General features: G+C 39.7%; 1 protein-coding gene across 1 annotated transcript; it reads right to left on the bottom strand.

Moving 5' to 3' along the window:
* Window positions 1–708: 708 nt before the first annotated feature.
* On the bottom strand, window positions 709–13,455 carry LOC118803606 (E3 ubiquitin/ISG15 ligase TRIM25-like). The gene is made up of 7 exons (XM_036564077.1): window positions 13,322–13,455; window positions 9,056–9,741; window positions 6,173–6,268; window positions 4,390–4,623; window positions 3,244–3,266; window positions 3,010–3,155; window positions 709–1,823 (listed from the first exon to the last, which is right to left on the bottom strand). The coding sequence occupies exons 2-7, from the start codon at window positions 9,677–9,679 to the stop codon at window positions 1,624–1,626; spliced, it is 1,323 nt and encodes a 440-aa protein (XP_036419970.1). The 5' UTR covers window positions 9,680–9,741; window positions 13,322–13,455; the 3' UTR covers window positions 709–1,623.
* Between the last annotated feature and the right edge of the window lie 3,725 nt (window positions 13,456–17,180).

The following is a 17,180-nucleotide window of genomic DNA, read 5'->3' as shown; positions in this document are numbered from 1 at the left end:
ACTCCCAGCTCTTTTAATGTGTTTTTATTTCTATTTTTCTCAGATTTATTTTTATCAATTAGGTTTAATTATATGCCATTGTATAAACATAATGTTTTAATATTTTGATTTCAGGGTGGTCTGGATCTGTGTGTAAATCAGGTGAAAGGGCCTGGTTATGGTTCACAGTACACCACTGAGGTAATGCAACAGACACAAAACACACATTAACATTTCTGAACCACATTCCCGTCTGTCACACTGATGGAGTTCTCCCTGTCTGTAATACTGTATAACAGCCTGGATCTCAGGGACCCCCAGGCAGTCCACATTTTTGCTTCAACCTAACTCGCAACTCATAGGGGTGAAGGAAAAATGTGGGCCGAGTTAAGAACCACTGCTGTACATCGTCACTGTGAGAATGAAACCTCATATCTTCAAACAGGAGAAGGAAAAACTGTCTTATTTTTAATGGAAGTTAATGGAGAAATGATTTATTCTAAGTAGTTTTGGATCATTTCTACAGGTCCATTCATCACAAAACTTTGAAATAATGTAGGGCAGTTTGTGACTTTAAATTGTGTCAAAATGTGAAAAACGACAAATGTGGAGTGAAGCGCATCGCTGTGAGGTTCATAAATGGACAGAACAGACTTGATGTGTTGAATTACCATTTGCCACTTTTGCTGAAACTAAAGCAATAAAGCCGTTATAAAGAACACAGATTACTCTCTGACAAGACAGAGCACTTTTATTTAATTCTTTTTTCCAAGTACACTATAAAAATAGTTAACATTATCATTAAACAAAATTATAACTGGTAAAAAAAAATCCAGTGCAAATATATTTTTGATATAAATGTCTCTCGCACCCTGAGATACTAACCAGTCAGATATGAAACACTTCTGTTCATGTATTTCACAACATTAAGTCCAGTTTCAGACTAAAAAGAAACCCCACTGACTGAGAAATTCAGTTCTAAACGGTGCAGCTCACATTCAGTGAGTGTAAACATTATTCAGTAGTTACATTCATTGCTTTGGTTAGAAAACAGAGCTATTCTTCAGTAGCACTGTTACCAAAAAAGTGGGCAGTTGAGTCGGACAGCACAGCACTGTAGTATAATTCCCAAAGGGGCCAGTTTCCTGACACAGATTAAGCCTAGTCTTGGACTAAATAGCAGTGCCGATGGTGAAGAACCACTGAAAATTCCTTAGGCTTGATCTAGGTCTGGGAAACTGGTCCACAGCATTTAATCCCTTAAAGCAGTTCTACACCAAACTGTTGTTAATTGCAGCATAATAACAAAAATATAACTTTTTTTTAAATCTTCAAGCTTGTGCATGTGTGAGTCTACATACATGCATATATGAACACACTCTCATTCACACGCGAACTCTAAACAGCAACGCCAGACTGAAGTTACTTAAGAGTTCACTGCAGGCTTCCCTACTGGCCAGACTGGGAAGTACATGCTTAGATACGTCTTTAAAGTGGTGTGATTTAATATAGAATTTTACATACAGAGTATTTTAGTAAACAAGCGCATTAAAGAACAAAGCAGAGGTTGAGCTGCGTGACGTTCAGCAGCTGTTCTGAATTACAACATTGCAGAAAAGTGCTTACGAGTGCAGGACACTCGTATTACTGATCCTCCTCCTCCTCGTCCTCCTCAGGGGTATAGTCTTCATCAGTAGACTCGCTGTGGTCCTGCTCTTCCTCCTCTTCACTCCTCATCTCCTCCTCTTCCTCCCCATCCTCCTCACTGCCGTCATCCTCGTTTTCGTCACTCTCTTCACTTTCATCTTCGTCTTCCACTCCCTCGTCTCCGTCGTCACCAGTACCTGAGAGACACACGCGTACAGATTTGTTTTGCTGACTTAACCCTTTAAACCCTAGGATTAATATTGTTAAAGCTTATAAACTGTAAAAATTAAGACTAAATATTAATCAGGTAAGAAGAATAATAGACTTTTTCAGTCATTTCTGTAAAATAATTAATAATTGTTACAGCAGGCACCACAAGAAATTTTGAAAAATCAATAAATCGGGACAAAATTGATCGTTAATAAAATCAATATTTCAACCCCAATTTATCGAAATTTGAGGTACTGATTTTTTGTTGCCAAAAATGGTCAAAAATTCTGATTTAAATTTGCATTCAAAAGACAAAAACCATCAATTTACAAATAATTTTAATGCTAAAGAAAATTTTAATGCTAAAGAAAAAGAGAACGCTGTTAGTTTCCTTTGTTGTTCTACGCAGATGTGTTCAAACAGTTTGAGCAGCAGCCGAGCGAAACTACCGCATGACTGTCTCTTATCCCTCATAGAAACTGTGAAATAGTTCCACACAAACACTTTATAAATCACTGTTTAAGTATCAAGACGAGGGAACAACACTAAAGAACTTCTCCACTACAGGTTTGATGTAGGGCCGGGAAATATGACTATATTTCGTTATTGTGATAAATTATGTAACAATACAATATGGATTTCTTCAGTTCATAGTTTTTCTATAGTATTTTTTAAAATGTAGCACTACTGGTTCCTTTTTCCTGGTTCCAACTAATCATTACGTATCGTGTATGGTGAAGATTTCTTGAAGTATCACAATATTATATTTTTGCCATATCGCCCACCTCTGTTTGATACAACATGAAAACCTGGTGATCCTCTTGATATGCAGAATACAGCAAAATAACAGAGGCAGTGAAGTCCCTGCTAGCATGCTAACACGATCTGTAGCCAGTTTTTGAAATGAATGAAATGTCCTTAATTTCAGTTTCAGCAAAAAAAAAACCATTTTGTTGCGTCACTAATATTTCCATTATTTATGTGAGTCAGTTCCCATTTGCACCAGAAGGGGGAGACAAAGCCTTCAGGCCTTACTTTTTACAGAAAGAGTTACAGACACAGGAAAAAAATGGTTTGTTCTCTTATTTTGATTAGTTGTGAGTGAGAAACTAGTGTGGGTTTAAGGTTTGAGAGATAAAAATAAAAACTAGTCTACTAGTCTACTTAACTCACACAGAGTGTCGATGAGTGAGATGATCTGTTGCCGCATGTCCGTCATAAACTCCTCCATTCTGCCTTCCATCATCGCCCCCAGAGAGTCCATATCAATCGGCATGCTGTGCGCCAGAAACAGAGGCCTTCTCAGAAGCCGGCGGTACCTAAAACACATCCATACACACCATAACTCACATAGACCGTCTCCATATTCTGAAAATATTTACGTGTGACCGAATGATTCAAACTTACCTTTTGGCACATGAACTGTACTCCTGTAAAAGAGAACGTTTAGTGTCAGTGAATGACGGACATTGAAAGCTTTGCAATTTTAGGGGATTTTAAAGCTAAATTTGTATCTGGAATTTTACATTAACCACAGCCAACATACACAGACAGACTTTCTCACCATGGATTTTCTTACCATGGACTAATTCAGTGAGATTATGCTGGTAGTATGTAATTATGCATCTGACCAACTGACCAGCAAAGGAAGAGAACTGTTAATTCATAAACAGTGAAACTTGAAAAGCAGCTTCAAAGTTCTGCTAAACGTTTTCCAGGTTTGTAAATACAGACATGAACTCTACCCCTACCTTTATCTTTGGATATGCAAACGTATATGAGCACAATGTACAGTACTGTAAAACTAAAATGAATACAGGAAATCAGAACGCTGTACTGGCAACTGTTTGGGGGGGTGGTGACAGTACCCCACTGCACCACAGAGGTCAGCACTTTGCTAGCTTTTTGATCAAATTTTCCTGTTCCACCTTAAAGGGAGCAGCAGGTACATTCTGGTGCTTCAGGTGTCAGAACTTAAAGTGGAATGGAAAATTTAGCTAGCTACCGAGACAACAACATACTAGCGACTGTTTATGCTTGTTATGAAGAAAAGGACTGTAATATGTTGAAATGACATTAAACTAAGATAAGACAATGGTCACTGTAATTTTTTAATGGAAAAAATCTAATTTGTGTGTTTCTTTGGTCACTTGCGCAGCCATGTTGCTGGTATTTTTCTTTTTCTCATAACACTCTTTTTGGAGCGAGTCTCTAAAACCTTCACTTCACCTACCCCTCTCTCTCAAAAAAAATTGGGACACCCTACTCCTAGGCGTGAACGCACAAAACGGAGGGGTAGGGGCGAGGGGTGAAATGGGACTGGGCCTAAGTCTCATCACTCTAGCTTGTTTCTGTTTGGAGAGCCCCCCCGCCCCAGTCTCCTCTAATATTGAACATTTGAGCCAATATCAGTTAATTTACACATCTACATATATTCTCAGCAGCACAACAACAGAACTGAACAGCGGTTTTCCTCAGTTTCACTGTTTGTGTAGTCACAGTTCTTTGCCTTTGTAGGGCATTACAGATGTGGACCCCTGTAGAGTCACTGACCTTGATGAACTGGAAGGGGTCATGCTCCTGTAGCAGCCGCTCGACGCCTGTGTGGACGTCTGCTAGGCGGCTGCGGTCCTCAGCTATACGAGTTAGGTTCTGCTGGACGCTGAGGCTGTGTTCTGCCTCGTGGGTGTGCAAACTCTCGCACAGTGATGACAGAAAACCTTCCAGCCGGGTCCTCAGGGTGCCTCTTAAGGTGTCCACCCGCCGCTCAGCCTCCTCCATGAAGGCCTAAGGCAACAAAGAGGGTGTATAACAGGTCCAGTAAGGGGGGCAAATAAAACTCAGTTTAAAATGAATCAACTTTTTTAGTCCCTGAGAGGCAAATCATAACTGGGCATGTAAGCATTAGTCCTGGGTGATATTGGACAATAATTAGCACAATATTTTCTAGTTAATTTTACACAATAGTCCAAAACTAGTCCTGGGTGATAAGGGTTTTTTAGTAAAGACAGTGGTTCTATATAGAACCATAAACACTAAAAGAACGCTTTGCATGCCTAAACGGTTCTCGGCATGGTAAAATCGTTCTTCAGATTGATGGAGAATGTGTTGTATATGTGTATATAGAATCTTTTTGAAAATGGTTCTATGCAGCACCAAAAATGGTTCCTTTATTCTTACAAGCTTGATATTATATCATTTAAAAGAACACTTTTTGGTGCTATATAGAAGAATTTCTGTAGAACCGTATAAAGCACATTCTCTATCAATCTGAATAACCATTTCACCATGCAAAGAACCATTTGAGCATGCAAAGAGTTCTTTGAGTGTTCATGGTTCTACACAGAACCACTGTCTTTACTAAAGCACCACTGAAGAACCATTTTTTTTTTAAGAGTATACCTCCCCTGTTGTGTTAATAGATGTTACTGAGTGCATTCGTGAGCTAATTTTGTTGTGGGTTCATGGCGACTTGTGTACTAATAGCGCTCCCTGCTGGAGAAACTTCAGACTGCAAGTGACTTCCAAAACGTTGCCCACCTACTTTACATATTTAAAAATAAATAAATAAAATAAAAAAAAATTAACAAGGCCTAGAAGCGTTTCTGTAACTGTAGTGGAGTAACTCTGGAATTTAGCTACACTCTTAAGATAGTAAAGAAAATGGTTCAATAAAGAACCATGAACAAAGAACCCTTTGCATGATTAAAGGGTTCTTTGCATCATGAAAAGGTTCTTCAGAATGTGCCATAGATGGCTTTTTGAAAAGGGTTGCATATACCACCAAAAAGAGTTGCAAACCTTGTAACAATAGAAGAATATATAGATCACTTTTCAAAAAGGTTCTATATAGGACCATCTATAGCACATTCTCCAACAATCTGAAGAACACTTTCATGATGCAAAGAACCCTTTAATCATGCATAGGGTTCTTTGAGTGTTCATGGTTCCTTATAGAAACATTTTCTTTACTAAAGAACCCTTAAAGAACCATCTTTTTTAAGAGCGTATTATCACAGTTTCATAATTTTCAGAATTTATCAATGGCTTATTTGAAACCCAAAAATGGTGGACAAAGCAGTTTATAACCCAGAGCAGTGAAGCACTTTAGAAATTATTAACATTTCAAACCATAACATTCGATTTGCTGGGTTTTTGGTTGTGAACTATTCCATCTGTTACACATGACTGTCACTACAATATGATTCTATACCAAAGCTTATAGTCACACGACAAAGCTGAGGGGGAGCGGCTCCTCTATGCCCTCCTGTAATAACAGGCCTGGTGTGTACATGTGTGAGATACAGAGAGACAGACTTAGATGTCATGTGTGTACCTTGTTCTGACGCTCCACCTCAGTTTGGTCCTGCAAGTTTCTCTCAACTCTTCTGATCTTCCGGTCTGCCTTCTGCAGCTCCAGGTCCAGAGAGGCCTGCAGAGAGACACAATGTGAATAAGAGCAAAGCAGCTCATTCTCACATAATAAATAATAAAATTCAAGGTTAATCTGAAATATTTCTACTGTGCAGAATAGTTCTTTGTGCACAAAACTCCATCTGTGGAGTCATACGATGCCACCAGGGTTCTCTTTATGTTTAAGTTTTCATTAGTTACTTTAATTTAGTTTTTCATCTTAGTTTTGCTGTTATTTAGATTCTGTTTTAGTTTTAGTATTATAATAAACACTGTGATAGTAGGTAATTTATTAAGTGTTGAGTAAAAATCAACCCAACATTCATGAGTTGTTCCTCAGCAGTTCTATTTCATTTTAGTTAGTCCTGCATTGAACATTATACTTTTGATTTAGTTTCAATGTTTTTGAAAAATGTTTTTGTTTTTATTTCGGTTAATGAGCATATTTTTTCACTGTTTTCTTTTTTGTAAAATATTTTACTTAACTATAAAAACCCTGGACTGAGTCAAGCAGCTCCTCAGCCAGTACAAGAGGAAACAGAAGCATGGCTTTTGCTCTGGTGGCCATGTCAGGTTAGGACTGACAAAAGACCAGCCATTCTTTTAAGTCTGCTTCCTCGGAAACAAAGTAGACTGCTTCAACTGCAATAGACTAAAAAGTAGGAGGTGATCGAAGATCTGCTTCACTGTCATTTTGGTTTGAAACGTGACCAAAACATCCCTGACTCAGCCACTCAGCTAAAGGGGACAACGTTTGCATGGTTTATGCTGCCTGTACGTTGCATTATCTTTGCTTATTTGAGGTATTCTGGAAAAAAGACAAAACTCATATTGGAGGAAGAATTTCAACAAGTTTACCAACAAACCACTCGCTGCTAGTTGGAAACACATAGATCATTTCCTGATGATGCCAATAGAACAAATGGTGATATTCAAAGGTTTGGACCCCCTTATTCAAATCACGTTTTGATTTTCTAAGTGAAAATAAGTGAACATCCTCTACAGAGAAGAAACTCATAAACTGCACATTCCTGCTCATTTTGTTTCACAGTTTCTATTTATTTGCTGAGTTTTGTTCCATAGAAAACTAACAAAACGTAACTTTTGCATATGACTGTAAGCCGTACGTTCAGGTGTCAGACAAAATATGTATGTGAGACTTCAGTGGGAAAAAAAACCAAAAAATACCAAAACAGAGCAGTACCTGTGAAACACTTTCCTGTGAAACACAAATCGCCCGTCCTTATTCTCTCTCACAATGGATCCATTCATACACAAAGCGAAATGCACAGAAACTGCTCTGCTTTTCTCCTGTGTTCCAGAGCTCATCAGTCCACATGACAGTGAAGGAACAGGTTACTGTTTAGTGTTTTTACAGGTGAGTGTTTATAGTAGTTCAACAAATGCTCAACAGGGAACAACTCTGAATATGGCATTTTTCTACAATTTTACTGCACAATTCTATTTATTTGTGGCGCAGGCCACATTCTTATGTTTTATTATTTATTAGCAAATAAATAGAAATTGAGTGTTAAAATGTGTAGAAGTGTGTTCTCTGTTGAGTGCTTTATTTTCACTTAGAAAATCTACTAAAAAATGGAATTTACCCAGCGTGCCCAAACCTTTGCATATGTCCACTTTTTATTTGTAATGTGAATACTGATGTATCTGCAACAGCGATGAAGGATCATCTTAATCAGAGTCACCACAGCAGAAACAAAAGCAGCTGTTGAGTCTACTGTCTGCTCTCCTGTTTGTTTGTAAGTTACAATAACAAATGTGTCTGGACAGACAGAACTAATCAAATCAAATTCCATTTTCATTAACAGTGCCCACTGCGACTGGTAATGTGATGGTCCACCAAACTGGTGTCACAGATGCTTAAATTAAAGATGTTAAACAAGGCTGTTCCTGCAGTAGATAAGGACTGACATGACCTAAACTGGATGACATTAGGGCGGACCAAATCATCACGGTCACCAAAACAGCAAAGTTTTTAATAAATATTTCCTTTTTCAAAGCAACACCTGACTGTTTTTGGTACTGTAGCATGTTTGTTCACTGTAAATACAATGTATTACCAGGTATATACGATGAATGTTTCTATTATTCTGCTCACATGACAACTGTCTACCACGAGACGTATCCCTCCCGAAATCTGACCACATGTAGTCACTGGAGATGTTTACATGCTCACTACAAGTAATCAGATCCAAAATTATGCGCATGTGTAGAGAACCACTCAGTGTAGACGTTACCATGACAACAAGCATCACGAGAGTCCAGTCAGAGTGAGATGAGCAGCAGTGAGCAGCGCTTGTGTTTTTAATTACTTTAAAATGACGTCAGACTCAGGAAAACGTCCTTCACATGTCCTTATTGAAGAAGGTGAGAGGAAGACGTCGTATTCTGAGACACATAAGCTGGACGTCCGTCCCACCGCCGTCTTTTAAAGATCAGAGCATAAACTTCGTCTCCTCTGCAGACCAGTTTCTGCTCCGCCATGTTGAACGGTATAAACTTTCACTATGATATGACGCACATGATCAGAACAGACTTCAACTTTCCGATTGGGAATGTAATCAGATACAGATGTTCACACGGTTATTATTCTTCTATTTAACAGATTAGTTACAGGATTACCCACCTCATTAAATCAGACAGAAATTCTATTCCAAATGGCCTCAATTGCAATAATCTATTCTGATTGAGGTGTTTACATGGTACGTCCGTTCTATACCGATTGAGCTATTAGTCTGATTATTAGCTGCATGTAAACGTGGCTACTGTGTGTGACGTGTCCTACCCTCATATCCCTCATGGTGTTCTTGAGTGTTTTGATGCTGTGTCCACTGTGGCCTCCCTCTATGGTGCACGCGTTACAGAGAAACGTGCGTTCATCCACGCAATAATAACGGAACATCTCGTCATGCTCTGCGCACTTCCTCTGTCTCATATCACGCAGTGGCTCCACCAGCGGGTGCTCCCGGAAAGCTGGGAGCTCCAGGTGGGGCTGCACGTGCTCCGGACACATAGACACCTCACACTTCAGACACGTCTTCACCGCTGCAGACCCTTTGCTCGTATCCATAGGCTCTGGGGGACAGTAATCACAGCGCACCCCCTCAGTCCTGTGGGTGGGGCTCTGCCTGCCGGATACAGGGCGTTCGGCCCGACTGCGGCGCCGGAAACCATCAGCAATATTGGCGAGCTTGAAGTTCTTCTGCCACGGCGCCGAGCACCTGTGGCTCTGCCGGCACTCTGGACAGCGCAGACGCCCTCGCTCCGAGCGCCCCTTCAGCTTCCGCAGGCACGGCAGGCAGAAGTTGTGGCCGCATGGCAGGAGCCGGGGGTCACGGTACAGGTCCAGACAGACAGGGCACGTCAGCTCCTCCTCCAGCACACTGGTGTCCTCCACAGCTGTGGCCATGCTGGCAGCAGTGAGAAAAGGCTTTGAGCGTCAACGTCAAAGCACGAGCTCCTCTCTCGACTCTGTAATCAGATGAGAGATCCCCAAGTTTAGCTTCCCAAATGGCATCAACACAGATTCAGTCACAGCAAAGCAGAAGGATGATTAACCTGGCACTATTTTTTTTTTTTTTTTGGTTGGTGGAACAGGAAAATACGAGAAGCTGGCGATGACTGATTTCAGCTTCATATCACTGAAGAATTAGAGGTGGGCAATAATAAATAATTGTCCCTCTTTGAAGGCATATGACTCCCTAAATGTAACTAAAGCCCAGCAGTGAGGAGCTGAACTTTAACCTCCTCTGCTGTCACTGCAGACTGGCAGGGTCGCCTACAGAGCAGCGCTAGTAACTGTTAATGAAGTGATGCTCTTCTTTATTTGAGGCTCACATTTCATGGAGAAAGATTTCAACAACTACCTCTTGTAACTCAGTTCCAAGGGGCAAAGTGACACTCGAAAACAAGAGGTAGAGGTAAAAATAAAAAATGGCTTTGGGCCTAAGAGTCACTGGCCAAAATTTAACCCTTACTCCAGAAGTGTTGGAGTCGAGGAATCAACTCGGCATCACTAGTCTGGAGTCAAATTTTGCTTCTTTTCTTTAGTCTAGAATTGGAGTTATGAGGATAATGTTGCTAACAAACACTAGAACTCAATAGTCACCCAAATAGCCCAAATCATTTCTGTAAAAATACACCCCCAAAACTTCTCTCAACCTGCTCACACCACATCCAGCTCTTCATTAAGGTCAAGCAGACTTGCTATTGTGGTTAAGTATTGACTTTTTCAGACAACAACAGAGCTGCTATTCGCAAAGCAGATCTGCTCTTAGATCAGACTGCTTCATATTTATGATGGTCACTGCCATAAATCCAGAATCTAGATCAGCACTCCAACTCCTGAGGTAATCACTGTGAATATCAGCCCTGGCAATGTCTGAAATGACTCGCCCGCATTGGTGAATTTTTATAGTTCCCAGTCAGTCATACTGTGTCCTAAACTACCTTGACAAGTTTTTTGGCCTTAAACAAGACCTGGACGTGGTTTGAGCGGGCTGGAAGAAGGTTTGGTGACATATGTTTATAGAAATGATTTGGCTGACTATGGAGTTGTCACTGCTCCTGTTCTAAAGAAGCAAAATTTGGATTCAAATGTCTCGGCTAAAGTACAACATCGGGGGTAAATAGAAAACAGACCCTATTATTATTATTATTATTATTATTTATTTCTACCTTTATTACCTGGGCTGGAATAATATTTAAGCCACTCCAAAACATATAGTAACCATTATTATCAGTTATTTTGTTTTCTATTTTATTTTGTAGAAAAGTTTACATTAAAAAGCCAAACTATGCTTTACTTACATTTTAGTGACCCCTTCATTTTAAATAAAGGGCTTCAAATAATGGCACACCATGCTTAAATGATTTTTACAAAAATTGTCACATACACTGGTTTTTGTTGCAAGCTCCGTGTTTTTATTGTTTACTTACTGAAGTCACGATTTGAAAGAGTATTTTCAAATCACAAGAAGTACAATTTTAATTAACGTACTTCATTCAACAAGGTCTTCAAACTTGAATTTGAAATGTAACCAAATAACACAAAGCTTGTGATCTGGCAGTCTGGTACGCTACATTCAGCTTTCACGCCTGAAGTCTGAGAGATGTGATGTGTTAGTCTTCCTGATGAAAATACCTGGAGCTTAATTTATAGATCACATTTTAATTGGAATCGCAATACTGCTCATAAAAATCCTAGAATCCCTAATTATTGCATGATCATATATTATATTCTCATGTTATATTGTTCTAAAACCAAAAAATAAATACAAAAACACAAAATAAATAAGGAACAAACATATAAATTTATGTTAAAAGTAAGTCAACCCTGTGTGGGTGCTTCAAAATTAAAACATAACTTTACAAAAATGCCCTACTGATGCATGAAAACAGACAGCAAGTAAGTAAATAGACAGATAGACAGAGATAGAGAGATAGATAGATAGATAGCTAGATAGATAGATAGATAGATAGAAGAAGGGGAATTCCACCAACTTTTCACATTTTCTGTCTAATGCAGTCACTGAGATGTAAATAACGTCATTCAGAGTGGTTTGATGCAAAATAATTTGTTCGTAGAAAAACTTGACAACTTATTTATTTATTTGCTTGCTTGCTTACTTACAGGGGTGGTGATAGGAACCAGGGGGTACAACGTACACAACGCAAAAACTGTCATTTTATGTACTATTCAAAACCACCAGTAAACCTACACGTCTGTTCTGATATTTCTATATGTTTTTGATAATGGTAAAAAACATTGACAAACAAATACTGTAAAAACAACGTCTCGGACATCAGGCAGCATCTTCAGAACCTTTCCATGTAATAACTTCCTATGAAGGAGCTTTTAGAGGTGGACGTCTGGTTCCTATCACCACCACTGTGAACAGTTATTGGTCTGTAAGTTTCTCTTGAACGGAGCATTTCACACCAAACCACTCTGAATGACTGTTTACATGTATATTATGCAGAGATTTTGGAAAATCGGTGGATTTTCCCTTTAAGCTTAATAATGCAGTGGAAGTGCTGCAGATGGGAACCGAAAGTGAGACGAACCGTCACCTGATTTGCGTTTTCTAACTCTCTCTGCTCTGCTGTGATGAGCAGAAAGACCGTGAATAGTGAACAGTGACCCGCAGAAAGGCCGTGAATAGTGAACAGTGAACAGTGACCCGCAGAAAGGCCGTGAATAGTGAACAGTGAACAGTGACCCGCAGAAAGGCCGTGAACTCTGAACAGTGACCCGCAGAAAGGCCGGGACAGTACCGGACAGAAGGACACACAACCAAAGCAGTGAACCTCCACAGACGCCGGCTTAAAGAGGCTTTACTGGCGTTTCACTGAGAGACCGAGTAGCGCACACAGGCTGGAGATGGAGATATTAGCTAGGAGGCTAAAGTTCGCGTCCTATTCGCCAACTTCTTGTTGGAATTTTCCCGTTCCACCTTAAATGGGGCAGCAGGTACATTCAGACGCTCGAGGCTGAGACGCCAGAATGTGCCTGCTGCACCATTTAAGGTGGAACGGGAAAATTCCAACAAACAGCTGGCGAACAAGCTGGCTTTGTCGAGATAAACTAACTGGACGTAAGCTAATGTAAACACAGGATTTCTTCGTTTGTTTCCCACATAAGTTCAGCTGAAGGTCAAGCCTGTCCAACAGGAGAAGAGCTGCCCGATTCCTACCGGACAGTCTTCACACACAGCTCAGTTCACGGCCTTTGAGAAATCCTGCTGACAAATTCCGCTCATAACTTCACTGAATGTCAACGACAACAGACATTATTTTATGTGTTACTAAGGAATATACAAGCTAAAACGACAAACAGGCGTCTTGGACAGCTAATAAATACCAAAACATCCCCAAACGGTCCGCTTTACTCCGCGCTATGCAGGTTAAAAGCGAGAACTGACCGCTGACAACACAGTGACAGGACTAATGACAGCGATGTTCTAGCTGGCGTTTCCTGGAAAATGAAACCGGTTCTAAGCCATTTAGACACTTAAGCTGATATGTCAGTCACACAGCACAGTCAACTCACCTCAGATAAGAAACCAGGTTCCCCTCAGAAGCTCGGTTCACCTCAAATCCCGCCGCAAGCTTCAATTTCACCACAAGCTAACTTTGTTTACAATGCGCTTATGAGCGGGAGGAGAGAGGGGTGCGTCGCCACGTAACGCCATGACGCAGCTGTGACCTCCTGTGCTCTGATTGGCTAGTGTCATCCTGCTGTGTACGCGAGGATTGGCGCACGTCTTGTGAGTACGACCTGCTGACCAATCCACACGCAGGAGGGCGGGGCTCTGGGGAGAAGCTTGTAATTGGTGCAGGTGCAGCGTGATTTATGCAGTAGCCTATTGGGCTTTATAATTACAATTTACAAGACCTCTTGTCGAAAAACAAATATTATAATGCATTTTTTTTTTACTTGGAGCAACAGATCACTTTTTGAACTTTAAAACAATAAGATGGGAGGTGAAATTGTTACACAGTAATGCAAAAAAATAATTCTCATGCAGTAAGTTTTATTCTTAGCCATTAAGAAGACTTTATAACTCTAATGTGTTCGTTTTATAAAACTCGTTATGACTCTAACATCTATGAGGGAGATAAAAATACATAAAAAAGAGCCTCGTGCTGTCCCTGCAATACGTGAGAGAGCCCATATGATGGCCAACTGAACTTTTCTTGCTTATTTGAAATAAAAGAATTTGATGTAGTATGTAAACATTGTCACAGTTTCAAAATCTTTACTCCCATGTCCCAAGATAACTTTATCTTGAGATCACAAGATAGTTAAGCTAAGTTAACTTTATTTTGAGATCACAAATAATTCCATTGTTATCTTGAGATCAAAATTTAATTATCTTGTGATCTCAAGATAACAACTTTTGTTATCTCGTGATCACAAGATAATCACAAGATATTTAGGCTCCTGTATTTTGATCTCAAAATACCAATCCAGAAAATTCTTACTACCTCATGGCCTCTCCAGACTTCTGTGTTTTCCAGAGTCTGCCGTAATTTCAAAATAATTAGAAACACAAGAGCACCACCTAAACACTGAAAAACAGGTAACACACTGCTGCCCCTCTCACGCTGACTGGACTCAAGCGATGCTCATTGTCATGGTAATGTCTACACTAAGTGGTTCCCCACAAATTTGGTCCACATATTTAAATGGTTTTCATGCGAACAAGGTCGTTCAGAGTGGTTTGGTGTGAAATGCTCTGTTATAGAGAAACTTAGAGTCAGATTTGTTCACAGTGGTGGTGATAGGAACCAGACGTCCACCTCTAAAAGCTCCCTCACAGAAAGATATTAAATGAAATGATTATGAATTCACTGCCTGATGTCTGAGACATTGATTTTACAGTATTTGTCAATGTTTTGGTGTAAAACGTATTTTAATCAACGTATTTAATCTATTCATCGTGGAGGGATGCATGAAGGATGTTCTAAGGCAAAATAGTCCCCCCCAAAAAAGTTTTAGATTTTCCACTATTTTACCATCAAACATTGCATATATACAAAACCAGAAAACATGTGTAGGTTCACTGGTGGTTTTGGATGGTAACTAAAATGGCTATATTTGTAAAAGCCATTGTAGAAGTAGGTGGTATTTCCCTTTAAAGACAAAATATAAACAATACCTTAAATATTACAATGCACTGCTCAAACTGTTTCAGCGCAACATTCTTGGAATGCAACAAAGTTATAAAGTTTGCCCTTATTATCCTGGCTACAGGCAATCTGCCACTGTAATATAGTTACAAGATGTTCTATGGTTAACTTTCTCTGCTGTCTCTCTCTGTGTGAGCTGTGTGATGTCGTAGACTCTGTAGCTTTGGAATGTGTTGACATGCCTCAAACTAAAGGAGTCGACCATCTTCTACTCCCATTTGAACATAAATTGTATCTCTGTTGCTTCACTTAGAGACTAGCTCGGTGCTAACATGACAGTCGGCCTTCGTTCATGGCCTTGGAGCTGCAGGATAGCACAACTTGAACTGTAGTCAAGATCACTATAGATTCAAGTTTGAGTCAAGACCAAGACCTGGATACTGCGAGTCTGAGTCAAGTAATAACATATATTACATTATATATGAAAACATAAACCACTTCGACGCTCCAACTCCAACTTCATGCTGTGTCTGACTTACTCTATGTCAAGCTATTGTCAAGTTTTTGCCATTGATGCCTGCTCTGTTCTGTACTGGGGTCTCTCTGCTGCTCTCCCTGCCTTAGGCTTTCCATGTATGCATGCTGAAGGGAAGGGAAGTTCCAGAACAGAGCCATACCACCAGATATGTTTTACTGGAAATGTAAATAAAATATTTTCTTTGACAGACTGGTCCTGACTGAACAGTAATAATAACTTCCTGATCTGCTTTCAGGGGATGTTTCAATTTTACAGGGTTGTTAATGAAGGTTCGTAAAACAACACAGTTTTCATAATTCTGCCACACAGGTTCCGGTTGTCAGTTTATTTCCAAGCAAAAAATGACTTTTGGCAATTCTCATTAGAATAGTCCTTTATTGAAAAGAACACAGTATGTAATATTATCTACTTTCATCTCAATATCCAACTTATATGTCACTAAACAGCACATAAAATTTCTCACTCAGTTGCGTTTACACTTTCCATGTAAATGAAGTAATCCACATTACACCACCGAGAAGTTCATATTTAAAAACAGACAACACTCAAAACCAATTCTTTCCTTCTTCTTCACATGGTCAGATTTGTCAAGCTATCAGCCAAACAATCATTGGACTTCTTAAAGATCTTCATTAATAACTCACTATTTGCTCCAGCATATCTGCACTGTATGACATGTCAATGTGTTTGCTTTGTGCAAATGAGGAATGAAGAAATCAAATAGCATTTGAAAGAAACAAGATCAAATTTTAACTCATGCCTTGAAAAGAAGGTCGCTTTTTATTTAGCTGATTGAACTTGACACTGGTATTTGTAATTATACTAAAGGTCTAGAATGTCTTATAACTGCGTCCCAATTGGAGGTTATGTTGGGTTGTATTCCATTGATCCCTGTACCTAGACCGAATCCTAATCTTCAGCCTCAGCAACAACAACAACAATTTTCAGTATTTAAATGTGTCCAATCTCTTCCTTCATGATAGATTCCATTCTTTTCAGGAAACTTGCTTTCAGTTTTTCTAAAGAAATCTGCAGGGATTTTTTTCACACCTAATAGCAATTTTTTAGAGCTCCAGTTTTTCTCCTTTGATTACCTTTTTCTTATGCAAGAACATTATTTTGTATTTATTCTCTTCACAAATATCTTCTGTAAAATGAACAACGTACTTGACTAGGAATTTAAATAAATTAAAGGACACTCTGACTTCTGCACAGTACTGTACATTTACTGCTCATATCTTATATTGTAAGCCACAGGTCCTTTGATGTTGAAGCCAAGATAGAAAGAGACCACTCCTTGGCGACGGACGCTGGCTGGATGTTGGGGAGAAACCTCAATCTCCTTTAATCCTTTAACAAAAAATACCCTGTAACTTTGCACCCGTCCATGCACACGTTGAAGACCAGGGATTTCGGCGCTTTCATCTCCTTTGTGAATACGATCAGTGCAGGTTTTGTCTATTCGTGATGTATGGACAAGTTTCTGGAGGCCTCGCCCTCCTCTGAGGAAAAAGAGCGGCACCAGAAAGCGGGAGCGCAGGTAATTTTGGTACATCCTCTCAAATGATACAAGCATATACTTCACACATTCGGCTATGTCTGGGGAGTTCTCTTTGACCTGCTCCTCATCAGGCCAAAACAGCAAAAGGACCAAGAGGTAGAACTCTGGGCTTCTTTTGTCTTTCTGTTCTTCCCAGAATCCCTTTAGAATGGACTGAAGTTCTCCCAGTGGCCTGAG

Source organism: Colossoma macropomum, unplaced genomic scaffold, assembly GCF_904425465.1.
Source record: "Colossoma macropomum unplaced genomic scaffold, Colossoma_macropomum, whole genome shotgun sequence".
In the NCBI taxonomy this organism is placed as follows: Eukaryota; Metazoa; Chordata; class Actinopteri; order Characiformes; family Serrasalmidae; genus Colossoma; species Colossoma macropomum.
This window is presented reverse-complemented; position numbering and strand designations above follow the sequence as displayed.